At 43.7% G+C, this 27,861-nt stretch overlaps 1 protein-coding gene across 1 annotated transcript in view; it reads right to left on the bottom strand.

Annotated features, from left to right (window-relative positions):
* Positions 1-27,861, bottom strand: part of Lrguk (leucine rich repeats and guanylate kinase domain containing) — a 110,110-nt gene that overhangs the window by 42,095 nt on the left and 40,154 nt on the right. The window contains exons 8-15 of the mRNA XM_021191105.1: positions 27,115-27,195; positions 25,787-25,873; positions 24,241-24,347; positions 19,471-19,590; positions 11,820-11,916; positions 8,157-8,270; positions 5,642-5,843; positions 3,938-4,033 (exon numbers count right to left, since the gene is read on the bottom strand). Coding sequence (XP_021046764.1) covers positions 3,938-4,033; positions 5,642-5,843; positions 8,157-8,270; positions 11,820-11,916; positions 19,471-19,590; positions 24,241-24,347; positions 25,787-25,873; positions 27,115-27,195 — 904 coding nt within the window. The remainder of the gene's footprint in view (positions 1-3,937; positions 4,034-5,641; positions 5,844-8,156; positions 8,271-11,819; positions 11,917-19,470; positions 19,591-24,240; positions 24,348-25,786; positions 25,874-27,114; positions 27,196-27,861) is intronic.

The raw sequence follows: 27,861 nt of genomic DNA, 5'->3' as shown, positions 1-27,861 counted from the left end.
AAGATGATGTTACTCAACATAAGATTTCTGTTTGTACTGGGGCTCAGCACACAGATATTCTTAATTTAGCTGTGAAAAGCCTTAGCTTTCCAAGCCAGACTTCAATGATGTGCCACAATGTTACATACGGTTTTCTTTTTCTTTCTTTCTTTTTTAAGAAAAAGATGATTTTCTAAATTGATCTCTATTTGAAATAATGATTACTAGTTAAATTTAAGACAGAAAACTGAGGCCTCAGATATCCAATCCAGTTATATAATCCTTCAGACTAACCTCTCATAAAATCTTAAATACTTATTTTACTTTCTTTCCCTTAAAATCCTAATTATTTTTTAAAATTTCTATACTAAGATGTTTAATTTCTAGATTATATACTATATATAAAATATATTAACATTATTATATATATCATATCCTATGGTATATCATATATCTACACATATCACATATATATATATACACATATACATATACACACATGCATATATATTATATATACTATATATATATTTCTAATATATATATATATATATATATATATATATATATATATATGGTACATATCACAGAATAGCTCAGTTCTGAGCAGAGGGAAAGAGGCAAGGCCCCAGTTAGGCCCAGGATGCTACACCTCCTTGGGGCTGGCTCCTTCTCAGGGAATCTACAGCTTCATGGGAAGGCAAGTATGTCTGTGGCCTATGATGTTTACTTTTGCCAATTTGACACAAAACCTAGACTTTCCTAGGAAGAGAATTGTGATGGTTTGTATATGCTTGGCCTAGGGAGTGGCACTATTAGAGGGTGTGGCCCTGTTGGAGTAGGTGTGGCTTTGTTAGAGTAGGTGTGTCACTGTGGATGTGAGCTTTAAGACCCTCATCCTAACTGCCTGGAAGCCAGTATTCTGATAGCAGCCTTCAGATGAAGATGTAGAACTCTGAGCTCCTCTGCTCCTGGATGCTGCCATGCTAATGATAATGGACTGAACCTCAGAACCTTTAAGCCAGCCCCAATTAAATGTTGTCCTTATAAGAGTTGCCTTGGTCATGGTATCTGTTTATAGCAGTAAAACCCTGACTAAGACAAGGGTCTCAGTGAAAAATTGTATACATTATTTTGTCCTGAAGGCATGTTTGTGGGGAACTGCATGTTAATTATGTGAAAAAACTCAACTCACTGTGCGTGCGTGGCCCCATTCCATAGGCAGGGGGTTCTGAGCTACATGAGAACGGAGAATTCGAGCTAAGCACTTGCAAGCGAGCGAGCATGCACGCACTCATTTCTCTTGATTGTGGATGTGATGTGACCTGACTTTCACACAGTGATGAACTGTCACCTGAAAGCCTTTTTTCCAAACTGCTCTTTGTCAGGGAATTTTACTACAGAAGCAGCAATGAAACAGAACAGGCCCCATTCACCTGCACTGACCCTATGACCAGGTGACCCTCCCCCTTGGCAAGGGTTTTACAGTCCTGGAACTCACAGATGCCACTGGCTTGACTCCTGGGGCCACCAGAGATGCCCTAAGAGCTTATTAATAAGGACTATATTCATTAGAATTTCAAATATGCTCACTTGAATGTTGTCTGATCTCTACAATGCCACTGAAGTGGAAGTTTATCTTTAATTATCAACTGAAAAAATAACTCCCTGTGCAAATTAACTGTAAACATGAGATAAGGTTTTGCCTTAAGAAAACAGTCTTTTTCAGATATTAAACCTTTTAGAAAAGTAAGGTTCTGATATAGACCTGATGATTGATTGTAATCCATCCTGTCTACGTTCAAGGTAGAATTTCATTAGTCAATAACAAGATGCCACAGTTTCGATTAGTAAATGTTTCTGAGAAGTTATAACACTTTTTTATAAATTCTATAATTTATACCTTTCATTAAATCAGATAGGCGTAACCTAATTATTCCAAATAAGTAAGATTTTATTATACACTTTAAAATGGCAGTCTACTTTCCTATGCACACATTATCTTGCCTGTTAATTTACTAGGTAGTCACTGCACACTATAGTCAGGGTCCTGATCACTGTAGAAACAGGAATAGGCACAGAATACAGTGATGGAGCCTGCAGGCCATTGTGCCAAGTCTTGCTCATTGCTCCTCTGTTCAGTAGCACCACACAGAAACACACATCTCTCTGTTACCCGGGGGACTAATCACTGTTTATCCAAATCCACAAGAGGCTGATGTAAAAGCCAGCACACCAATTTATTAATTTACAATGGGAGATGGGGCAGGTTCAGGGAGCAGGGCAGCGTGTTCTCACGTAAGATACAGCCCCCACAGGGGCCAGGTCCACCCAGGGGACCAAATTAAAGATCACAAGGTTGCTTGGATAGCAAAGAATTAAAGCACAGGGAGCCATATTTCCTCAAGAGAGAGCTGCATGGAGGTCCAGCCTCACTAGGTATCCTGCACTGCAGCCTATTTGGACAGACCAAGCTTTCATCAAGTATCTTCTAGTTAGCATGTCATACCTCTGTTCCTTTAACCTATGAGACATGTTTCCTACCTGTGAGTAACTGGTACTGCACAGACCTCAGTCCAAAATATAAGGAGTACTTGACTTAGGGAGAGTGCACAAAACTGCGAAGGGCCCAGTGGGCTTTAGTGCTTGTCAAGGTCATTGCCTGGCCTCCCTTCTCGGCCTGTACTAATACCATCAAGGCAAGCAGAATCCTATTTGGACCACCAAGCTGCAAGGTTTCTACAAAGCAACAACCATCTTAGGCTAACATTTTGCAAATAATGTTAACCTAATGTTTGCAAATAATGTGTGTGTGATTGGACTTTGGTCCACTGAGGGACCTTTGGAAAAGTTTCTTACTGTAGTAGTGAAATATAAAATTTACCATGTTCAGCACTGTTCCTGGTACTGCTATTCAACTAATTAAGTCCACCAATGTGGTTGTGTAATTATCATCGCTGCCCATCTCCAGAACTCATTTCATTCTGAAAACGTAAACCCTACCCATTAAACAGTAGCGCTCCACTCCCACAGCCTCCTGTCATCAGGTGCCTGTTTCCTGTCTGTTCACTTGACTTCTCTAACTACCTCATAGAGATGCCGTTGTACAGGATCTAGTCTGCTCTGACCCGGCGACTTTACTCACCACACTGTCTTCAAGATTCATGTCCCACTGTGTGCCAAGACTTCCTTCCCTCTTAAGATGAGGTAACATCAAAGCATGTACGTGACACTTTCTTTATCCATCCGTCCATCACTGGACCACCATGGTGGCTTCAACTTTTGGCTAATCTGAATGGAACTGCTATGAACAGGGTGTCTATTTCCTCGGGATCTCACTTTCAGTGGCTTAGGGTATTTATCCAGAAGTGAAACAGCTGAATCACACTAAAGTTGTCATTTTTTTTTGAGGAATTTATATACCATTAAATTTTTGTAACAGCTACATACCTTTGACACAGCTTTTTACATACCTTTTAGCACAAGGTTCTAATTTCTCCAGATACTTTTTAGTAAGTCGCCATCCAAGTGAGTGTGAGGCAAACTTGAGGGACAAGCAGATCAAACACATCTCAAAATAGTCATGTCCTGAAATTTCTAGGCTTTGAATTCTTAGACTTCAAGTCAATGCCCTTGCATGTCCCTCAACATTTGCTGCTCAGGACCCACGAGGCAGGAGGGAAGTGTGGTATCTATTCTTCAGAACAAGAAACCAAAGCCTGCAACAGCTAAGCAGCTTGACCAAGTGAGCAGTAGGGCTAGCCCCTCCCCTGCCACACCCTGATCAAGCATCATTAACAGATCCAGAGGGGCTGATTCGTATATCCCAGGGGAAAAAAAAATGTAGGAATTAAATACTGTGAGCCAGCATTAGCCCAGCTAATGAGTAACCAAAAAGAACAAGGCTGCCTTATTTTACATGGAAAACCAATTTGGTACAAAGGAGATAGGCTAGTACCTGCAGCTGGAGCCAAGGTCTTAGCATCGGTCTCAGTCAATCCCAGGTATTCTCTAATGAGCTCACTGAGCTTCTGGTAGGCAATGTCCAGGTCATCTACAACAAACAACAGAACATTTGAATGTGCTACAACCATGTCCAAACACTCACTGTTCAATGGTGAGTGGACTGACTGGATCACTACATTCCTTCCATTGCTGTTGTGTTAGATACAATTCTAAGATGACTCTCACATTTCCCTCTCCTATAACCTCCCCTGCCCCACCTCAAGTGTGGGCAGAACCTATGGAGATGGAGAGAACTCATGCCTATGAACATTTTACATTATACACAAAAGGGATGTACGGTACAGTTTAGGTGACCAACAGCACAAGTGACCGTAAAGGGAGATTACCCAGGTGGTTCACTCAGATCATAGCCAGGGAAGGATAGATTTGTCTAGTTGGTGACAGAACAAAAGTCAGACACTCAACTTGCTCTCTGCTCTCTAGAAGGTGGCCAGCACCATATAGATAAGACTAAAGAATAACCTCGAGGAGCTACGCACAGCCTTCTAGAGGCAGCCAGCCAAGAAGTGGGAGCTCAGGCCCATACCTCAAGGAACTGCATTCTGCCAGTGAGCAGGTAATTGGGAGCTAAGTTTTTCCCCAGAGTCTTCAGATGAGATCTCAGCTCAGCCAACACCTTAATCTTAGCACATAACTGAGTCCTGTTATGCTAACAGGCTGAGCAGGCTCTGGTTTAGGCATTAACTGTGAGCATTTGTATGCAGCAGTATAAAACCAATATAGATAAGCAATACGTTAACCCAATTTAGAGGCTTGAGAAAACGATTAAATGAACTATATAAAATTGTCATTTGCATAATAGTGGAATACTAGCAATATCATATGGCTCAACGTAATAAATGTCTCCCTTTCTACCCAGCATCTCACCAAAAGGCTATTAAGAGTTTATTTAATTTATTCATTTAAAATTCACTTATTTATTTTGAAAAAGAGTGTCACTGTCTAGCCCTGGCTAGCCTTGAACTCTCTATGTACACCAGGTTTGGCCCGAAACCCAGAGATCTGCTTGTAGACACCTCCAGGTAGAGGCAGCTGGATCTCTGAGTTTGAGGCCAGCCTGGTCTACAGAATGGGTTCCAGGAGAGCCAAGGTTACCCAGAGAAACTGTATCTCAAAAAACAAAAAAACAAAAAAACAAAAAAAAACAGAAAAACAAAATAAAACAAAAGCCAGTCAGTTCTCTTCTTCCACCATGCAACATGAGTCCGACAGACTGAATCCAGGTCATCAGGCTTGGAAGCAAAGGCATCTTCACCTTCTGAGCCATCTCACCCCACCAAGGTCTCTCCTTGACTGTACAGAGTACTTACCATTCTTTCATGGATACAGAAGTAGTATAATTAAAAGCATATAGAAAGTTCCATTTTTCAACCATTTCCCTATCTTTCTCTCTGGCTTCTGCTTCAAATTCGTGGACTGAGCAACTACTCGATTCTCGGACTTCCCACCCACAGTTGCCCATTGTTGGGTTAGCTGGACTGCAGACTGTAAGTCTTTACAATAAATTCCCTTACTATATAGAGACATTCCATAAATTCTGTGACTCTAGAGAACCCTGACTAATACAGCAGTGATTGTATACTTCAAACATGAAAACATATTAAAAAATAAAAATAAAACTCTGGGCATTACTGACCTGAATTGATTACTGCATCAAAATATCCTGGATATTTCTGATTAACTTTAACATAAAGGTCCACCCTGGAGACAGCAATTTCGATTTCCGCGCGACTGAACAATCCCTTTCTCCGCAAGTATCCCTCATATTTTTCCTTGTCCATAGGCACCACCAAGATATATCGAGGCTCAAAATAGGAATATTTCAAACTTCTTACACCCTAGGTGTTTAAAGAAGGTAAGAAACAGTTTACACTGTGGACATCACTGTGGGAACATGTGACAACTCAGGGGCACCACAAACGAAAAGAAAAGAAAAGAAAAGAAAAGAAAAGAAAAGAAAAGAAAAGAAAAGAAAAGAAAAGAAAAGAAAAGAAAATTGCTGGGCATAAAATAGGGCAGTATTGCCATTTTATTAGTGAACAGTAATTGGATTCCATATTTCAACGGGCATCCTTGAAGCACTAGAAGACAGAGCTCTTCCCAGGGAAAAAAGGCTCCCATGGTGCTCTTCTTCGATTCATCACCTTGGTACCACAGGATAGACAGTTAGAGGTGGAGCTATCTAAAATTTAGTACCATGATCAGAGTCCTACAGCCAGAAAGACAGTCCTTGAACGTAGGGGAGTTGGGGAAGGGGTTGCCAAACATGAGTGAGTGTTGTCTAAAACATATCTTCTTTGTGGAGGCTAGACCCTGCTACCACTGTCATTGGCTGAGTTCGCGCATCTACGTCACCTGTCACTTCTCTGGGTAATTAGATCCTCCTATAACCGCTGCTGGAACCATCAAAGCTACCTTGTTTTTCTATTGTTTGGAAAGTACGAGCCTCTACCATCTAGGGGCCACAACTTCTGCCTCCAACATTTCCTCCATTCACAGATGCAAAATTTAAAGACTGGTTGTAATTAACTGTCCAGCAAATACGCAAACAACAAAAACCCCAACCTTGTGGTTCCACACAGCCTCCATCCAGAAGGGGACAGACCAAAGTCAGCATACTGTGCTTAAGCAGGTGACCACGGGGTGAAGGGGCGTGGTCTGTAACCTGCGTTGTGACTTCAGCTCTATAGTTCCTAAGGACTCTGCACACATCCCTCAAAACTCTCTGGGCATGAGTTTCCCAAGGGGCTGGGAGGGGGAGGGGAGGGCTGGGGAAGAGCTGTTCCCAGTGGACTGTGAAGCCCTTTCAAATCAGTTCTAACATCATCTAACTCAAGCTCAGAGTCCTTGGTTTAATGATTCCATGGGAAGAAATACAGGCTGCTTTTAAGACAGTTTCTCGAAGAGTAGGTGACATGGGCAGTCTGGAAAAAGACACTTCAGGTGGGGAGGAGCGGGAGAAATAAGACAGTTTAGGGACTTGAACTCTAGGAAATGAGGAGAGCTCTTGGGGAGAAAAAACATACAAACAACAACAACAACAACAACAAAACAAAAACAGGGAACAGGAGCCATCACTCAAGAAACTGTCGAGCCAGAAAAAAGGGGGCACAAGAAGATAGCTGCACTCAATTACGCATGAGGTTTTGTTTCTCTGTCCAAGGCAGACACTTTCTTAGAACCGATCTTTTTAAATAATAATAATTTAAAAAACAGTAAAGGAGACTCCTCTTAAAGAGGCAGAACCAACCAACTGCAAAGAGATAAGAATGGATAATGATGCAGAAAGGAAAAGAGCTAAAGGAAGTGTGCCCAGCTCCATTGAAGCGGGGACAGTCAGCCAAATGGGGGCCACCATCTCCTCCTCTGTGACGTGACAAAGGAGAATGAAGCAAGCGATCAGTCAACGGGAAAGTACAGCCTTGTCAAGCGTTCTTTTACGTTTGTTTTGATTAAATTTATTTTGTCTGATTATAAGAGTTATATTGCTTAGCAAAAGCAATGTTAGAACATTGATCATCACTGAAGACCTGGCTAATTTAGTTGAGTTAATGTTCTTCAAGCTAGTGGGTGGGAAATTCAAGGGTTTCCTCTGGTTTGAAATTTTGGGAAAAATGTCTGTACGTTCTAATTTGAGAAAGTTGTTGGGAATAGCGGGTAGATAGGGGAGGGACAAAAATCTGGAAATCTGCAAGTCTAACTTGCCACAAGTATAAAGGCGTTGCATCTAGTGAACACTCAAAGCCAAACGACAGTACCACCTACTCAGCTCCATGGAGAATGAAGGAACAGGGTGATCACTGAGGCTGACACAGTCCGGAGGGCACAGGGAGCCACCCATGCCTGTACCCACTTCATATAAACAGAGACACACTGTGAAGACAAAGGGGTACTTTACTGAGGAAATAAGAGGCAATACATCTTGAATGGGGCTGTGATCTAAATCTTGTCACTTACTTTCATGGGTCTTACCCCACGGTGACAATCAGCTTACTACTTGACATTTCTACAGCATTCCTCTTGTTTCCAGCAGTATGTTAGCCCGATATTGTAGCCCCAACTTCAGACATTCAACACACACACACACACACACACACACACACACACACACACACACACCACATGCTCACAGTTGAATGAAAAATACTTACTTCCAATTCCATATGAATGCAGCTTGCTAATCCATCTCTTGCAATACCTTCTACCGTGTCCCTATTTAATCCATAATTGTGATTGCCATAATTAAACGTTAAAATAAATTTCCCCTGGAATTAAAAAAATACAAAGGTTCGAACATAACAGTTGCTGTAATGTAATGACTAAATAACTTAATGTCTTACTCTCATGTAATTCTATAGAACTGAAAAGTTGTTAGGAAGTGCAGAAGAGCAACAGGGCCATGGGACAGTGGAACAGCCAAGCTCTGGCAGGGTTCTTCATGCGTCTACCTATGAAAAGAAGGTTTACTGAACCCGTCTACTGACAGGATGTTTGCAGAGGGTTATGGGATGGAAGCTTCTGGTAGATCAGGCCATGGTGCTTGCTGACCCATTCCCACACAAACCTTCCTTGTGGAGGGAGTAAAACTAACGGCTCACCCTCTCCCTTGTAGCTATGCCAGCCTCCCAGGCCTCTAGACAAGGACCCCAATCCTAAATTCCTTGCATTTCAAGATAAGCCATGAGCAATGAGTAACCCTGAAGGCTGTTGACATCCTAAAAGCTTGGGAAAAAGGAAAAGACAAAAGAAAAATAGATCTAGCCTGATTTTCCTTGTAAAGATGGCTTTTTATTGAAAGTACCCTAAATGTTAGTCAACAAAATTGTTGCTTGTGCTATAGTCATTTAAATATAAATACCACCCTTTCTGTATATTTTGGAAGCCCATTTCCTGTGTCAGCTGTATTCCTTACAAAAAGAAAAGAAAATGTAGGTTAAAAGAACACACCCTTCAAATTGTAACTTTTTCTCTGATGATATATTTATTAATCCATTAGGCCTACCCTAAACTTCAAAGCTGATAAACAGTAGAAAAACCTGGTTGACCTTAGTAATGTGCCTTCTGAAATGCATGACTTTAAAATAAATAATGTTCAGGGGTGCACCCCACCCCATCAAATGGCGGGAGCATCATTAAAAATAGCGAGCAGGTGGGAGTCTAATGCTGCCGTCATTAGCAGCAGCAGCAGCAGCCCCAGAGTCTCTTGCTACCCTCCTGGCTCCAGATGCTCTGCAGATGTGTATAGATGACAGACTGGCTATCTGCCAGAGGAGAGAGCTTTGGCAGGAGACACAGAGTGCCTTTTGAGGTTGGGTGGGCTTCAGGGGACTATGTGTGCTGGGGTTGGTGAGGAAAATCATTACAATCAAAGTTAAAAACCTACCAACGCATGTCCTTTTCCATATGTATGTATGCATTTAAATATGTACATCTATGAATGTAGGCAATGTAGCTATGGCTCACCTTTCACGCTTTAGTGTGTTTACCATGTGTGATGATTAAGTTCATGGGTCAACTTGGAGAGTGACTGGGGGTGAGGTTGACATTGAAACCGGTGAACTTGGAAGAAGCAGACTGCTCTGGACTGTGGGTGGGCTGCATCCAATCCCTTTAAGACTTGTATGGAACAGAAAGGTGAGCCTTGGACCTCACCTTTACTGCGGGATCTCCTAAGTCTCCAGCCTGCCCGCCCACACAGAAGGTTCCTGCTTGCCAATCTCCACACTTGTGTGATACTCTAATAAGCCAATCTCTCTCTACATATATGTATGTGCATAAATATGTATGTGTCTTTGTGTGTGTGCATGCACATGTGTAACTATGTGTGTATGTGTGTGTGTGTGTGTGTGTGTGTGTGTGTGCAAAAGAGAGATTATACAAATACATACACACACCCTATTTACTGCTTCTGTTTCTCTGGAGAGCTAATGCTCTATCATGTGCTCTGTCTCTAAAATGTACACATATCTGAATTATTTTTCAGATATGTTTGTTTACTTCTCATAAACATTTTCTGGAAACATGCATGGTTGGAAGAGACCTGGCACTGTACATATAATATAAAAGAGACCTCATTCAACTGATTTGTTAAGCCTTGAGATGATGCAATTCCCCAGCTCTGGCCAGGCACACAGTGCATGTGGGTTTCCTAGAAAGTAGCAATGGTCATACAACAGAAGCCGCCAGTGGTTGCATTTCTACCGGAGCGGGGGAGCTCGAGTAAGTGCAGCTCGTGTAGAAAGGCCTGCTGTATCTCTCTGTGGACTGTGGACTGAGGAATAGTTTGCTGATTATAGGAAAGTGTAGGTTGAAAAGACACATGAACATGGGAGAGGATGGGGGTCCATATGTTTTATCTGTCACCGTGGCTAGGTAGGCCCACTCACAGTCGGCAGCTGGGGGTGGACAGGCCACAGTGTCTGTTGCGAGAGTCAGGCTGTGTGGGCATGTGGTGCGTGGAGGGGTGTTCTATGTGCAGAAGGCTGACAGTGTGGGCATGGTTGGGGGGCTGACAGTGTATCATGGATTTATGACTCTCTTGGCTTAGCTTTCTTCACGAAACAGTGACTCACGCTAAAGAAAAGGAGCTCAGAGGTGAAGCTCTGATGGGAATTACATCGGAGTAACACGTGTTGGCAGAGACAGGAAAAATGAGTGCTTCTCAAATACGCGGGGATTTCTGTGGGGCATTAAACCGTAAAGCTAAATATAGCCTAGAAATGCATCGATTTCCTAGACTGGGGACTGAAACAGACTAACTTGATTATAGACCTGATAAGCTATGCACATTGGGGAGCAGATGGTGCGGGTGGAGAACAGATAAACCAAACTCCCAGGGAGTGTGTGTCCCACTCTAACAGCAGAATTTAATATCCATGGTGGGATCGAGGAAGATTTCATCCTAGGGTTCTGAGGAAAAAAATGCTTCTTAGTACAGTGAAGACACACCTCAAATCTCCTTTAAAGGCTGGTAGAAGACTTCTTCTAGAAGACTCTTAATAACTCAAGCAGACCTGTCAAAATACAGCCCCAAGACGAGAGGCTTGTGATGTCTGAGACGTTCTCTTGACAAGGTTATGGGGGAGCTGATGGGCGAGTGGGGCTTGTTCACGTGCTCTTCTCTGTGAGTACACAATGAGCCCGAAGAGCATATACCACAGTAGTCAGCTGTGCAAAACCAAGCTAATGTACTTGCACGGCCCAAGCTTAGATGACTGTGATTGTGCACAATGGAGGTTTATGGCAGGCCCATGGTTTGGGGGTGAAGACAGAGAAAGAAGGGAGGGAGAAAAGAGAAAGAAGAGATGCAGTACTCCTGGCTGAGTGCTGACTGCGCACGGCACAAATGAAGACTGGTCCTTCACTGGTCCTCAGTGCTGCATTCGATGACAGGAAGGACTTTGGTGTAGACAAAGCTACGAGGTGTGGTGTAAGGAAAGCATGAGGAGATATGGTGATTGGAGATGCTCTTTCTTTTCTAACAGAGTTGGAAGTGGGTATGCACTGCATTAGCGTGTACTCACAACTGGGAAAACACATCCAAGTTGTGAGGAGTCCCTTCCAGGTGAAGGCAGAGAAGAAACAAGTGCTTAAGAAAATGTATTTGAAGCAAAGGACTGTGTATCGCCTTTGACAACAAGCACATCTCAAACAGAACCAGACTGAGAAAGTGCAAACATTTCATCTCTACCATTTCAGAAACCACTGTTTCCTTAGATTCCTGGCAAAGAGCATGTATTTCTTACCTGGTAAAAAACGAACCAAAACCAAGACAAACGACAAAACAAAAACAGAAAAGCAGGGACCTGCCTTACCATGCTCAGCATTTCGTCAAAAACTTCTTGGGAAATGAAGTGATAATCGACTCGATCTCCTTCACCAAAGTAAGGCGGTCTTGTGGTGTGACAGGCCCTGAAGTCAGAAACAGAGAGCTCAGTCTATTTTCATGAACTTGAAAGCCACAATGGAAACGCTTTCATTGTGAAGAATGTTTTAAGAATGAAATCGACCCCACCGATCATAAATCATAAAGTAATGTAATTGTGAAAAGTGTGCCTTAGAAGGGTTAGACTATAGTTAATCACTATAATCTATGAGGATTATACAAATTTGGGTTCATCGATATCCAATTTTTACTTACATTATTTATTGCTTTCTGAATCTCCCCCCTTGCCACCACATAATGACAGCTGAAGAAGTATAGCATCGATTGCTCTCCCATTCTCTCTGATCTATGAGCATTTTCTGTAGGCGCCTCTCCCCTCTCTCCACACACATGGCCGCTTCTTTGTCAGGCCTGTGCTTAAGCGTCACCTTCCAAATGCTTCTCCTAACTTCCTCTGGTACAGTATGCAGATCTTTATGCTCCCACAACCGCAGCCTGCACCATCTGTATTCCCAACTGCGTGTTCAGGGCCCATCTCTTCCTCCACTTGAGGGCAGAGACATCTCATTCTTTCTTCCTGGACTGTGATTTTTAGACTAGAATTATGCACAAGCCTCTGTGGGAGTGCACAGTTCTAGTGCTGAATGAATTCTTAACTACAGGGACCTTAGCTATCTACTGTCTTGAGACAGCATTGGTAACCACACATGTGCATGTGCGCAGGCACACACACACATAGGCACACACACAGGCACACAGACAGACGTACACATAGACACAGAGACAGACAGACATACACACAGACACACACACAGAGACAGACACACAGACAGACACACAGACAGACAGACAGACACACACACACACACACACACATACACACACACACACACACACCCTTACTCTGAAACCTCCTTTGATAACTTTTCCTGTCATCCCAGCACAATATTTAGCTGGAAGACCTTTGCCCTCTATTTTGTCCTTGCATTCCCAAAACCTGGCACATAGTAGGCATTCACTATAATTACTGTAACATCAAGAGAAAATGAAAGATGTGAGGTGCACAGCTGCGAAGCTCACCATTATAAAGGTGACTACTAAGGTGACCTGTCTCAGGTCACCCTGCAGGCTGGCGATGGCCCCAGAACCAGAACGCAGAGTTCCCAACTCCCCAAGACTCTAAGATCTCATAGCCTTCTGCCTTCTGAGCAGTAAGTTCTGGGAATAAAACTGAAGTTTAGGTTATCTAACAGCTCTGAAATAGGAGAGGAGAATCAGTAGATGCTTGGCACGCTGATTCATTTACAAAAGAAAAAGAAGAGACCACAGAGCAGGCATGATTTCTTATTTTGCACAGCATTTAAACATGGAGCTAAGTAGCCACACCAGGATGGCTCCAGTCAACTTCTGTGACAACTCACCAATTAGGAGGTGCAAAGCTGGGCCTCAAAACCTCCACGTTACAAGTCAGAACCAGAGATAGTTAAAATTCATATGGCTGCTCTCTTTCTAGTATGATCAAGAATTAAATGTATCAGGAAAATTTCAGGTCTTGATGTTACGTTTACACGGTAGATGCCAAAAGAGAACACGTTCAAAACACGGTGGTGACATTTGTTTTGTTGTTGGAATGCACTGGCATTTCTCCCTGTGCCTGGGCAGAGACCTGGGCCCCTCTGTCTATTGCTGTCCGTGACAGTGGGGAGGATAAGTCTGTGCCCTGGCATCCCAGGCTGTGCACCCTCAGCAAAGTCTTTACAAGCTACGTTCAATTTACATTTCCCAACAAAGGGACTGAGTGGCAGGGAGTTGTGAAGGCTTTCTAAACAGAGACTAAACAAAGAAGCAATTTGAAGCAAGTGGGCAGATAAACAAAGGGATGGCTTCAGTGATGTGGAGACGGGGATGACAGACTCGCAGAGGCTGAGGGACCTTCTATTAAGAAAGACCTACGATGACCAGTGGGCTTTTCCATCTGTCATCCAAGTTTTACATATAGACACCTGTACTCTGTGTGTGTGTGTGTGTGTGTGTGTGTGTGTGTGTGTGTGTGTGTGTGTGCTGCCTGAATATGAACATCCTGAAAAGGAAATACATCACAATGTTTCACCAAGCTCACTTAGGAAAACCAGCACCAACTTTAACTTAAGTGGATTTCTTTGAGCCACCCCGCCAGTCTCTGCCGCCTCCTCCAAACTCGTATTTCTATGACTTTATTACTTGCTAATTAGTTTACTAGTGATATCCTGGTTAAGTTGTGGCTTCAGATGGGAGCCACACTCCCTGGTAGTTGCACTTTGCCCCCAAAGGACTAAGGGGAGACTAAGGAGGGGCTGCATCTCCGGTTATAAAGGACTGGAGGGGAACTTTGGCATTTCAGAGAAGGCTGTCATCGAAACTGCTAATGAACCATGCCCATGGAAAGGACACTGTGGGAAGGAAGGACATCTGGATGGACGTCCCTAATAATGGCATTCTAAAGTAGCTAGGGTAAGGTCAGGTAGGAAGAAAAGCCGGCTAAGAAGAAAGAGTGAGCAGGTGGATGGGGAAGTAGACTCAGTGTGACTCGAAGCACAGATTTAGAACCTTGGTTCTGGACTTGAGTGTCTCCGGAAACCGTGACAGGACAGCAAGTCCTGTGCTAACTCAGGGAGCTTGGCTGTGAGCGCATGACTCAGTACGTGGTGATATGCCATACTGTGACAGTTCAGGACATGGTAATATGCTAGATTGTGGTTTCTCGCCATGTGTAGCCTCCCACGCCTCTGAGTAGGCTAACGATGTTGTCTGCACACCTAGTGCAAATACGCATCAGGAAACCACTGGACACACTGGAGGGATCACAAGCAACAGGGATTCCATGAAGCCACCACTGTGCTCACATTCTGGTGAGTATATACCACCTGGCTCGTGCCGGCATCACCTGCCCACTTTATCTAAACCAGTCTTCTTGTCTCCAGTTTTCTTTTTCTTTTCTTTCCTTTTCTTTTCTTTTTTTAATTAAATATTTTCTTCATTTACATTTCAAATGCTATCCCCAAAGTCCCCTATACCCTTCCCTCGCCCTGCTCCCCAATCCACCCACTCCCACTTCCTGGCCCTGGCATTCCCCTGTACTGGGGCATATGATCTTCACAAGACCAAGGGCCTCTCCTCCCATTGATGGCCGACTAGACCATCCTCTGCTACATATGCAGCTAGAGACACGAGCTCTGGGGGTACTGGTTAGTTCATACTGTTGTTTCTCCTATAGGGTTGCAGACCCCTTCAGCTCCTTGGATATTTTCTCTAGGGGCCTTGTGTTCTGTCCAATAGATGACTGTGAGCATCCACTTCTGTATTTGCCAGGCACTGGCATAGCCTCACAAGAGACAGCTATATCAGACTCCTGTCAGCAAAATCTTGCTGACATGTACAACATGCTGCTTGTGCTGAGACATTCACAGTCATCTTCCTAGCTTTGCCTTTTGTCTGCACACTTTCAAGCTTGGCCTTCAGACTTGTTCTACGGTATGCCCTCTCTCTTAGCAAAGTGTGTCCATGTCTAACTAGGAGAGTGTTTCCATCAGGCCCTACAGCCCACTATGCTGTCGTGGGTTCTTACAGAACTCAGCCAAGTCTCTTGTTAGACAGCATTTCCTACGTAAATCCCATCCAACACTCACTGTTTTATGAAGCCAGAAGGATGGAGCCCATATTTCCCCATTTCAGTTTTATCATTGGTGCATGGACCAATGTATTATGTATTACTGAATAAGTCAAGGAGACATGCTATAAGGCTATTACATTTGTAGAAAGGGACACATTAGAGAAAAATAACCTTAAGCTATCTCATGCAGCTAAACTGAACTTTAGCTATCTCGTGCAGCTAAATAGCACGTGGTCTTTTTACTTTAAAATAGAAATAAAAGCGCATTTAATAGTCAATATCACAAAAAGCTAAGGACAATAGAGATTATTATGAAACAGAGATGCAGGGAGGAACAGTTTGTCTTTCAGGATGCTTCAGATCACATGACTGGCCTTAAGACTGGATGATGATCTTGGTGGGGCCTTCTTCATCCAACACATTTCTAGGTCATGACTTGTATGGTAAGAGCACTACCTTTATATCTCTAGGCCACCAGTACTGGTAAAGGAATGGCATCTGAACTAGATCTAAACCAAGAAGTAACAGTAAAACCAAAGCCTAATGCCACGGAAGAACACCCTGCCCTCCGTGTATCTGTCTGCCTTCATGTATCTGTACATGCAAGTTAGCATGTGAGAATCTCCCTGATGGACTTGATCATGGTGCATGTAATTTCAAGAAGAAAACCACCAAAGCAAAGAAAATAAGTAAGAGAGAAGAAGGGTCGAGTAAATAGCCAGGGAAATGTTGCAATGAGATTGTATTTGTGCCTGCTTTCATTTAATTAAAAATCTACAATCTATGTGGGATAAGGAACATTAAAAAGAAACTGTAAGTGAAAGCAATGGCTTGTCTCTGAAGATATGCTTTGGTTTAGCTTCAGTTTTAACAATAAAGTAGCTTTGTAGAATGGCTGACCTATCTTAGCTTTCTCGGTGGATGAAATCATTAGCTACCTAGTGCCCTTCTTTGTGACCCAAGGACATGGCCTTCGACCCAGACCTAGGTGGAGTTCTTAGAATGATCTGCCATGGGATGAGCCTGGCTTTTTACCTCCATGAAGATGCTGAGATCGGTGGGTGGACCAACTTCTGACTCTCCGAGGTGGGGGATGAAGAGGGAGGTGTTAGAGCAGTTGGCAGTACTGTGGTTCTTATCACTGACTCCAGTCAGAAGAGCAAAATTAGTGGAAGCCCCAGCAGAACAGCCATGAAGCTCCTCCTGAGGGCTTTGCCACCTCACACCTACACAGATGCCGCATACTCCATGATTTAAGGCAGCAGCTGTTACCAGGTTATACACTGCACAAAGGGAAGGGCCTCCGGAATCTGTTTCTCACTGTATCATCAGGGACTAGAACATGGGAGCAACTCAGTAAAGATTTCCTGAATGGATGGATGGATGGATGGATGGATGGATGGATGGATCTATCCATCTGTCCATTTCTCCAGAGCCATCGGGAAAGCCATCAATACTTCCTGTTGCTGTCATTTCAGCTAAATTTGCATACATGGCCACTAACCTAGCTGTCAATTTATTCAATTAGTCATTCACTTAATAAATATTTACTACACATATATTATGTACTTAGTCATACGTTAGACAGCTAGAACTCACTGGTGAACAAGGCTGAGGTGGCCACTCATCTACCTGGACTTAGACACTAAGAAAAAAGACACAGAGTAAACTAATAGAATCAGGACGGAGAGGCATTTTAATAAGGGACATGTGGGATTGGGTGGAAATGAGTAATTGAGCCAGATAAGAACATTGGAGCAGATTGGATTAGGAATCTTGATGGTAAATCAACAAACATTTCCAAAAACATATCAGATCAAACATGCTCTGGCAAGAGCAGTAATAAATAAAAAGGACCAGGCCACCAACTATTGCCAGATGCTGCCACAGATGTGACAGGGATGAGAGAAAGCCCTGGTTCCCTAGGTGGCTTTGGTTTGCTAAAAGGTTCTAAATGTATACCCTGGCACAATGGTCCGTGTATACCCTTGACCTCTAGTTTGATCTTCCATTCACTGTGCTCAGCTTATCTTGGGAAGCAGGCTGGGTGTCCCCACTGAACATAATGGCCGCTAAGCTTTTAAGGCTAGTGCTAACTTTTAGCTTATTTTTGTAATGCTGTGGTATTTCTATTCTATAGCATTTATGTCTAGAAATGTCCAAATGTGTGTTGTAATTTTAAGTATCTCAGTAAATGGGCCTTTTAAAGACAGTATTTGCATTGCTTGAACACGTACAGCTTCAGGAAGGGACTTTTTCTGTAATGGCCATTAGAAACTAACGTTTCTTACTGGCCTACATAGCTTTATAGTTACATCTTCAACTCACTGGCATTCACCACTAATTTCAAGGTAAATCCTTTGCCACATATAAAGACCAAAGAGGAAGCAGGTCAGAAGATTACAGTTCAATTCTAAATATGATTTCCAGAAACTTCCAAAACTCTGGTAAGTCTAGTGGGCTGGGTTTTTTCAGATGTCTCCTTTTGTTTTGTTTTGTACCCCCCACACATCCCCCACCGACCCCCACCCCATCTTCTCCATTTGTGACAGGAAACCTTGAGCTTGATGAGCCACCTGAGGGAAGGGATAGGAAGGGACAGGAAACACTTGAGTTGTCCCCTCTCTGCCACTATGCGCCTCTGGGGCGGAGGCAAGGAATTCCAGAGTTGCCAGCCTGTGTTCCAGGCCCAGCTGGGGAAAGGCTGTCCCTGGAAGACAGACCAGCAGCGAAGAGTAACTCAGAGTGTGTGACTCATGCTGTGACCTTGCAAATACTGTATATCAATTCCCTCCTAACTGAAACACTCCATTCCCGAGGGAAGCTTATTAAGACTCAGGAAGTCCTGATGGGGAGGTGCCTTCTGACTCAGGAAAAAAGTTCCAGAAAGTTCCAGACACAAGATTAAATGAGCAGAGCTCCCATCAGTACCCCACCACCCCATGGACCCCTGCTCCCTGAGGCCTCTATTTCCCTGAGGTTATATATGCAGTTAGAAATGCTGAGGGCCTGCTGAGGGGGCTGGAAGTGGAACCGTGAGTAGAGAAAGTCCCAGCTTTTGTGAGTCATCTCCTTGCTGAGATGGGTTCTGGTGGGGTGGCTGCCTTTGAGTTGTCTATGCGACTATAAGTAACCCCAATAAACTCACTGGTTCAATAAGTTGGTCTCTGGTGGAATTACCACTTTGGTCTGTCATAGATTCTCTACCTGGAAGGAGTGGACGTTGGTCACCTCTCCCCAGAGAACAACAGTGGCGCACAACAGCAAGGCCACAGGATACCGCCTTCAAACCCCATTATGCTCAATTAGGATGATCAGTACTTTCAGATCTTGGAGAATGATTTGAGTTGGCACTGCATTAGCTTAAGCATCTGAAGAATTAAAATAAGACCCAGCGTAGATTAAAGTACAGTAAGTGGCAAAGAAGCTAACAGACCTTGTGGGGGAAAGGTATGCAGAGGAATGAATGTGCCCTGCTAGCTCACTTGTTTGGCTGGTGGCTGGTCACCGACATATTTACTACTTATCTCATGGAAGACAAATCTTTTGTCTCTTTTGGCTAATTGCTAAGTTCTTCTGTGAATAGAATAAATTTCAATAAGCATCTTTACTACATTAGTTAGGACGGCAGGAGAAGAAAGATTCCATATCACGCAAGACCACGAAATCATACCAATCCAATTGTAGCAATAAATGACCTTCAAGGGTACACGGTGGTTGTGACTTGTGAGAACTTGTCACCTACCTAACATTCACTTTATTTACCACTTCTAGTTTTTAAATATAACTTACATAAATTGCTGCATCTGTGTAAGAATTTGCTCAAAACAGAGAGAATTTGCAACATCTGAGAACGTTGTTGAAGGAAACTTTGATGTTCCCAACAAAGTGGACCATTCTCCCAGACGTACCTGCCAACAGGCAAACTTACCCATATCTGAAGTAAGTACTAAACTGTCTGCAGAGGCGGTGGGCGAGTTCTCGTTTCCCGCAAGCTGCAGGCCCGGTTAGTATGAGCATGGGGTAAGGGGCATCCAGACTCGGCAGAGTGCTGCAATGAGATCCAGCAGAGATGCCCTGTGTTAGCCACCTGCACGAGGTAAAGTTCTACGTCACAGTCATAACTAATGAGCACTTGCTGAATGCTCATAATATACCCCAAATAATATACCCACAATAACACTTAGGGCTGGAGAGACGGACCAGTGGTTCATGTCACTTGCGGCTCTCTCGAGAAGACTCAGGCTTGGTTTCTAACAGCCACAACCAAGTATAACTCCAGTTCCACAGAAATCTGATGTCCTCTTCTGGCCTCCATAGGTACCTACACACACTTGGTGCACACATATGTGCACACACAGATATACGACATAAAATAAAATATAACATTCAAAGGATAGATACTAATGTAAAAATACAAATTTACCTCAATTTACTTTACCAAGCTTTTCTAAAGGAAAACCATGATAGGACACATTATTAGGTCCTGATTGCTAATCTGTTCCTCCTGGAACTTATCAATGAGCAAAGTGGGTGAATTCTGGGGGCAGTGTTTAGACTCCATGTCTACTGAACACAGGCATGCCAAGCATGCTTCAGAGTGAAGGACGCCACCTATGAGCAGGCACTGCACGCCAGGCCTTCCTCTCTGTGCTCTACACAGCTCTCATGGAATTACCACAAGAGCTAAGGAGGCTGTTTCTATCATTCCTCATTTAACACTACCACAAGAGCTAAGGAGGCTGTTTCTATCATTCCTCATTTAACACGAGCCACGAGCTAGAATGAAGAAAGGCAGGCTGACTTGTGCAAAGGAAAGGAAGGGCTGGAACATGACTCTAGACTGGAAAACTGAAGAAAGAATACAACTCTTGCCGGCCTAGTGGCACACTCCTTTAATCCAGCACAGATTCAGAGACAGAGAAAGGAAGATCTCTGTGCACTGAAGGCAACCTTGGTCTACATAGCAAATTCCAGGCCAGTCAGAGTTGCATAAAGAGACCCCGTGTTTAAAATGAGCAAAGTGAATGAATCAAAGGATCAGCACACTGTCCTCATCCTATCCTGAGCCTATAAGTTCGTGAAACATACCACAGAAACAGAATTAAATCAAGTGTCTGACGGCAGAGCTGAGATGTGGATCCAGTGGAGGGTCTACTAAAGTCAGGATGAGCATGGTTTCTAACCTCTATGGATGTGCATAAAAATGGAGAAAGCTTGAGGACAAGCACCCGTGGAAAACACACCTGACAGAAGTGTCTCTGGTACTGGAGCCTGTGCGGGACAAGGAAGCAGCAGCGGGTGCCATCTAACAGATCGGAGGTCAGGAACCCGCCAAACAGCCCTAGGTACTCACTGGAAGCAACAGGCTCAAACTGGCATGTGCAAACACCTGCCCATGGATAGTCACAGTGTCTATCCCAAACCGGAGTCAGCCCAAATAACCTTTCACATGTGAATGGTTAAATGAATGCCGACAGACCTATGCCCTGGAATGCTACTTAGCAATGGAAACAGAATTCGACCCCATGGATGAATTTCCAGGAGGTATCCTGCATGTGGCGGAGGGTGCCAATTTGGGAAGGTTAATCTGTATGGTCCACACACATCAGCTTCTTGAAGTGGCAATAAATATAATGTGATGAAGGTCAATCCACAGATAGCAGAGATGAGAGATGAGGATGGGAGCGGAGGGAGTTCCTGCTATCTAAAGGCACCCAGGGGACACTTGTGACACTGCTAAGTCTTGAGGGTGGTGCTCGGGTGACTGACCTAACGAACCTGCATAGAACCAAGATGGGGCTAAACACACAGGGGCGCCTGAGGGGCTGCAGAAACCTGAGGACTCAGAGGCCTCCCGTCAGTCTCCTAGTTTGGGGCACCTGGCTAACGCCTGTACAGGGAATCACCATTGCGGAATATGGGGGAAAGGCACAGAGTCCCCACAATGGCATGGGTATTACTGACTCCCTCAAAGTACATTTTCAAGAAAAATAAATAACAGACAGTGACAAATAGAGAAAATAGGCAAATGAACAAAACAACAAAATCAAATCAACCACACAAGAACAATGTTAGACAATTCAAAAATATTCCCTATTGTAAAAATAAATACAAATGAAAGCATACACTATATCCAAAATAGCCCCAAAACAAAGCTAAAGCCAGAACATGCCAGGGACAAAGCATGCACAAGATGAGTCTGGGAAGTTGGCCATACTATGGAGCAAGGAGTTGCCAGTGACTACCAGGCTGCTCACAGTTTGTCTTGATCTTAATCAGGCATCCTCACCCCAGTGACATCAGGTGAGGGGACACTGATTCTCTAACAATGTAGCATACAATTGACAGGGCCAGGTGCCGGCAGCGGCTGGTACCCTACTCCAGCTGCAGGGCCTGCTGTGTCCTGGCAGAGTAGGAAGGGCAATGGTTGGGCTACACGGCAGCCATTGATGCAGAACCGTGAACAGTGCCCCATCCTTCGCCATCCAGACCTGCCTGGCCTCTGCCCTTGTTCGTCTGGCAGCCAGACATGACCATGAAATATAAGCTTCCCAAACACTGCTGTCTTATGTTCTTACATAAATACAACCTTAAACATCAAATAGCCACATTACAAATCAGAGAGGAGACCTTCTTCCAAGTCAAATGCACTTTTCCTGATGTGTACAAAGGAAGGATAAGTCATCTCGCCCAGAGGGCTCTCATAAACACGCAAACCTGTCAGTGTCGACATGATTACATTATATGTAATATCCATGTCCTGGATTGTGAAATAAAACATTCTACTCTCTGTGGGAAGCCGACCGTGAGGCGCAGAAGCGGACACCACATGAAGAAGAAAAGTGCTTATATCCCAGAGTTTTACAAGTATTTTTAAAATGCCTCTGGGTATTGATAGAATGTCTATGTTATACTTGTGGCATAAATGGCCATCTGCTCTGGCAGACTGTTCAAAAAGAAATGGAGAAACCGTGGTAAATCTGTCTTTGGATCTGGAGGTGAGAGACGGGAATCATGTGCGCAGCCAGGCAAGGTGGCTCCTCCCTGCTGGGCTGACAGTGGCTCTGGAAGGGACTAGTCTGAGGTGAGCTGGGCTTCCTTCTAGGGACTCCCTAGAAGTCTGAGTTCACAGGATGCTCTCTGGCAGGGGTATATAACATCTGCTCACAGTTAAGGAAGGGTTTACAATTGATGGTGTGATGGTTAGCTATGATACTCAGCTTGTTTGGATTGAGAAAGCAAGCCTAGGATATCAGTGAGGCACACCTTTGGGTGCATCTTTGAGGATTCATCCAGAGAAGATTAACTGAGGGAAATATGACCCATGCTCAACGTGAATGGGTATGGTGCTGTATTAGTGACTCCTGTGGCTGTGATAAAATATCATGGCCAAAAGCAACTAATAGAAGAATTTACTTTAGTCTCAAGTTCTTTATCAAAGAAGAAGAGAGGTAACAAATGTGTTTATAAATGATGAGAGGATCTGCCAGTGCCTGACAATACAGAAGTGGATGCTCACAGCCATCCATTGGACTGAGCACAGAGTCCTCAATGGAGGAGCTAGAGAAAGGACCTAAGGAACTGAAGGGGTTTGCAGCCCCATAGGAGGAACAACAATATGAACTAACCAGTACCCTCAGAGCTCCCAGGGACTAAACCACCAACCAAAGGAGGGACTCAAGGCTCCAACCACATATGTAGCAGAGGATGGCCTTGTGGGACATCGATGAGAGGAGAAGCCCTTGGTCTTGTGAAGGCTCAATGTCCCAGTGTAGGGGAATGCCAGGACAGGAGTGGGTGTGTTAGTGAGCAGGGGGAGCGGGGATGGGATAGGGGGGTTTTCAGAGGGGAAATGAGGAAAGGGGATAACATTTAAAATGTAAATAAAGGAAATATCTAATAATAATAATTCTGTTAATGAGATAAAGGTCTGTGTTTCTATTCTATGGCAGAAAAGTTAACACTTTTTTATTTTAGAATTCAAATTCACTGACATTTGGTTCAGGCTAGCTAGACACAACGTGCCCCATGATAGAGTAAAGAATCAGATCACCATTTGGCCACCAAAGGGTGAATGAACAGCACATTCAAGTACACCATAACAGGCCATGATTGAACACTTGGTCCCTTACCTCTGAGAAGACAATAAAGCGCTTTGGGAGAAGAAAAAAAAATTGTGCTGGAGAGATGGCTCAGTGGTTAAGAGTACTGGCTGCTCTTCCAGAGGTCCTGAGTTCAATTTCCAGCAACCACATGGCGGCTCACAACCATCTGTAATGGGATCTGATGCCCTCTTCTGGTGTGGATGAAGACAGCTACAGTGTACTCATAAAATAAATAAATCTTTTAAAAAATTGTATTATTTAATGCATTCGAGTACTCTGCCTGCATGTTATCTGGGTAGTATGTGTGCACCTGGTATTCATGGAGAAGAAAAGAGAATGTCAGATCGCCTGGGACTGGAGTTGCAGACAGTTGTGAACTGACATGTAGGTGCTGGGATTGAACCCAGGTACTATGGAAGAATACCAAGTGCTCTAAAATGCTGAGCTATCTCTCCAGTCCTGAGAAAGCAGCTTCCACGGACCGAGTGAGTCACAGAAGAAAGGATTAGGGAAAACAACAATACTGTCTTTTGCTTACCCGCTCTCCCCCTCCCCCAACCCCCCAATTCTATCTGTGTGTCCCTAATAAATACCTGTCCCAGATCCTCTGTGGCTGCGACATGCTGTTGACAACATGGGTCATGTGATCTTGGACAGCGACCACTTCAGGGGGAGGGTCATACTTATTCACTGCAAAAACCTTTTCCAGAATTAGAAAAGTAAAGAGAGACATGTTTGTTTCTCAAAAGAATAGGATTGACTGCCCTTAGTGCAATTCCTAGATATGCGATCAAACTGACAAGGTAAGTCACGTGGTCCCCAGCCTTGCACAAAGTCTCGCTGGTCAACTCTAACTTTCCTAAAAATCCCGATAACGAAAGTTACTGTAAAAAGTCAAAGTGTTGCCGGGCGTGTTGGTGCATGCCTTTAATCCCAGCACTCGGGAGGCAAAGGCAGGCGGATTTCTGAGTTCGAGGCCAGCCTGGTCTACAGAGTGAGTTCCAGGACAGCCAGGACCATGCAGAGAAACCCTGTCTCGAAAAACCAAAAAAAAAAAAAAAAAAAAAAAAGTTAAGGAGTCCCTTTTATCCTTTTTCTTTATAGTCTCTGGTTTGGGAGGTGCTAAAGAAAAAAGTCAAAACAAAAATCTCTGAAGTACCGGCTTAATTTTAATACAATAAACAATCCAACTTGTAGTTCAAGAAGAAGGAAAAACAAGTTGTTGGTTAAGATTCCGGGTAGCTGACACCAGAGAGCCATTTCCTGATGTCCCCTTGTCCAGAACTGTCCCCACTCCCTCACATTCTCCCAGACCTGCACCCCCTTACCCTGGATACTCTAGCCATGGATACAGGCCCTTTCCTTGGTGTAGAGGCCTCTCTGTCTTTATTATCCTCCTATATACATTATCCCTTTACTTAATAGTGACTTTCATTTTGATTCTATTGACAAAAGAGGCGTGTACCCGTGGCCCAGGGTGTGGAGATAGGATGAGGAAGCATTTGGGACTATTTCTAGTCTGGACTGCAGAAACATTATGGGATGGAACATGTGCCCACTGATATACCTTCCTTCTTTCCCGTCTCAAATTGGATCTGGTTTAGGAAACCCCTCCTAGGTATCGATTCCTGCCACAGCTATGGGAGGGAGGGAGGGAGGGAGTCAGGTGCTGGCTAGCACGCCATGGCTCACTCCTCTGGAGCTATGTGGATCTGCTGAGTCCTCGTAAAGATCAGCATTAAGGAAAGTGCAATATTAGAGCAGTGACTTAAGCACCGTAGTGTGGAGAGACATATTTCACTGTTAATTTCCAACGTGACATAGGTGGAATTTCAGACTCTGTGATTATGTAGGGAAGCTATACATATTGCAAACCAGCCACAACTGGCCATGGGCAGCGGGAGGGGCACCTGGACTCCTCACTGCCAGACTTCCCATTGTACCCATGAACACCTGTCATTGCTCAGCTTAACAGGGGGTTCAGCTGGCAAATCCTAGGACCAGGAAATTGATCCTAAATAAAGAATTAATTTGCATACTGCTCTGCTTCTCACTGATTGGTTACATGTCCTTCTGTAAACACTGTGACATTTTTGAATGTATCAACCAGAAAACACGTGAGGCAACATGGTTACATACCTTTTCTTCTACCTTAATCTTCTGCTGATCTAACTCTGTCAGTCGCAGCAGCATATATATTACGAAGAACCAGTACTCGGGCTTGTTCTGTTTAAAACAAGAGGACTATTGAATGGGCTTCCTCTTCCCCAGGTCAGCAAGCGCCAGTTTTCTATTCTTGGGGGGTGGGGGGCTCTCAACACTTGCTGCCATGACCCTGCCTTCCGGACCCCAACACAGGGCTCAGCATTTTCCCGTCTGTCAGGCCCCCTTCAATTAACAACCAAGCTACAGAATGTGTCCTGTAATTTATAAAGCTCTTCAAATGTGCAGATCTCACTAATCTCCATGAGATAAACGGAAAGACAGGATTACCCTCTGGTGTCAAGGCTGAGCCCACAGACATAGGCAGCCCATCTAAGACTCCAAACCCTTCTCTACTAAAGCCAGAGAGTTTCATTACTGAAAGTAATGACATTTGACGATTTCTTATGATTTCATTATGGGTTGATTATTTATTGTGTTCTTTTGTATTAGTTGGGATCATTATGAACTTGTCTTACAGTAATAAAATGTCAATTGCTTATGAACAGATTCCTCCTTGTTCCCTGACCGCTGTCAGGATGGCCTGATTTTAAAGCGGTAACTGAGGGGTTTATTTTGTATAATATGCTTCACCTCCCTGAACAGCAAGACTTGGGTGTAAGATGCCTTCCACAGATGGAAATGCACAAGAAGTAAATATATAGCAGCATCTTTGATTAGGGTCCCAACACAGAGACACAGGATTGGATCATTCCGTGTTGTATGCGTGAGTGGACCACCACACTGCACCCCAGAAACCTGTATGATTATTAAACACCAATTGGAGCATTTTAAAGCTTCTCTTGCATACTTCAAAGTGTGTTGTGAGAGTGTTTATAAATGAATTCATCTGCATTCCCTCTGTTATAAAATAGGAACCACATTTTTTCTGGACCTCTGGGCTCTTTATTCTCTGATATAAAAGAATGCTGCTTTACAATATTAATTACAATTCTCTGTTGTAATGTTTAGCTCCACCCACCATCTGTCTTAAAGGACCATGAACTAAGTGACTTTCAAATGTAGGCTTTAGGGGAACTGGGGCATTTGACAGTTTGTTGGCCATGAGAGACAATCTTACTTTTCCAAAACAAGTTGTTTGAAGTGGTAGCTGTTGTAACTGTTTTCAGAGGGGTGGGGGTGGGGGGCTGTATTCCCCTTCCTGATGCTCCCAATCAATGAATAAAAATTCTAAGACCTGGCCCCTGTTCCCCTCCCCTCCTCTCCCCTCCCCTCCCCTCCCCCTGAGGGAAACAAACTCTCACCTGAATTGGATTCCTTAGTAGATTGAGAACTCGAAGGATAGGAAGATTTTCAATGTATTCTATTTCACTCAGCTCCTTAATCTATTTGATCAAAATAAATAAATAAATAGATAGATAGATAGATAGATAGATAGATAAATCTATCCACTGTCAACAGCCAGTGAGCAGAAGACAATAGGGAACACAATATAAAAGGAGCCAATATAATTAGCTCCTTTAAATGTAATTTATTTTAAACATGTCCTGTTGAATATTCAGCTTTTCAATGAGAATACCACAAGGCCATTGCAGAACACAGGAAAGACCACATTAACTTCGGTAAAATAGTGTATAAAGGAAGAGAAACAGCCAGCTACCCGCCCTAGCCCTCCAGGCTCTGGCTTCACTCCTCAGGGCTGTTTCTCTTCCCCTGCTGTGTCTGTGACTGGTTAGGCCTTCTTACAGCTAGGAGACAAGCAACTCTATGCTCTTCTCATAAGAATTACTTTACAGTGGAAACTGTATGATTTGTTCCTTTGTTTGTTCGTTTGTTTGTTTGTTTGGAGGTCTCTATGCAACCCTAGCTGGCCTTGCTGGCCTCGAATTCACAGAGATATTCCTGGGCCTGCCTCCCAAGTGCTGTAACTAAAGGTGTGTGCCATTGCCTGGGTTGTATGTTAAGAACTTCCGGGTTGAACAACAACAACAACAACAAAAAAAAAAAAAAAAAAAAAAAATAATTCTGCAGATGGATGCGTGCCTTGTTTT

Source organism: Mus pahari, chromosome 2, assembly GCF_900095145.1.
Source record: "Mus pahari chromosome 2, PAHARI_EIJ_v1.1, whole genome shotgun sequence".
Taxonomy (NCBI): domain Eukaryota; kingdom Metazoa; phylum Chordata; class Mammalia; order Rodentia; family Muridae; genus Mus; species Mus pahari.
This window is presented reverse-complemented; position numbering and strand designations above follow the sequence as displayed.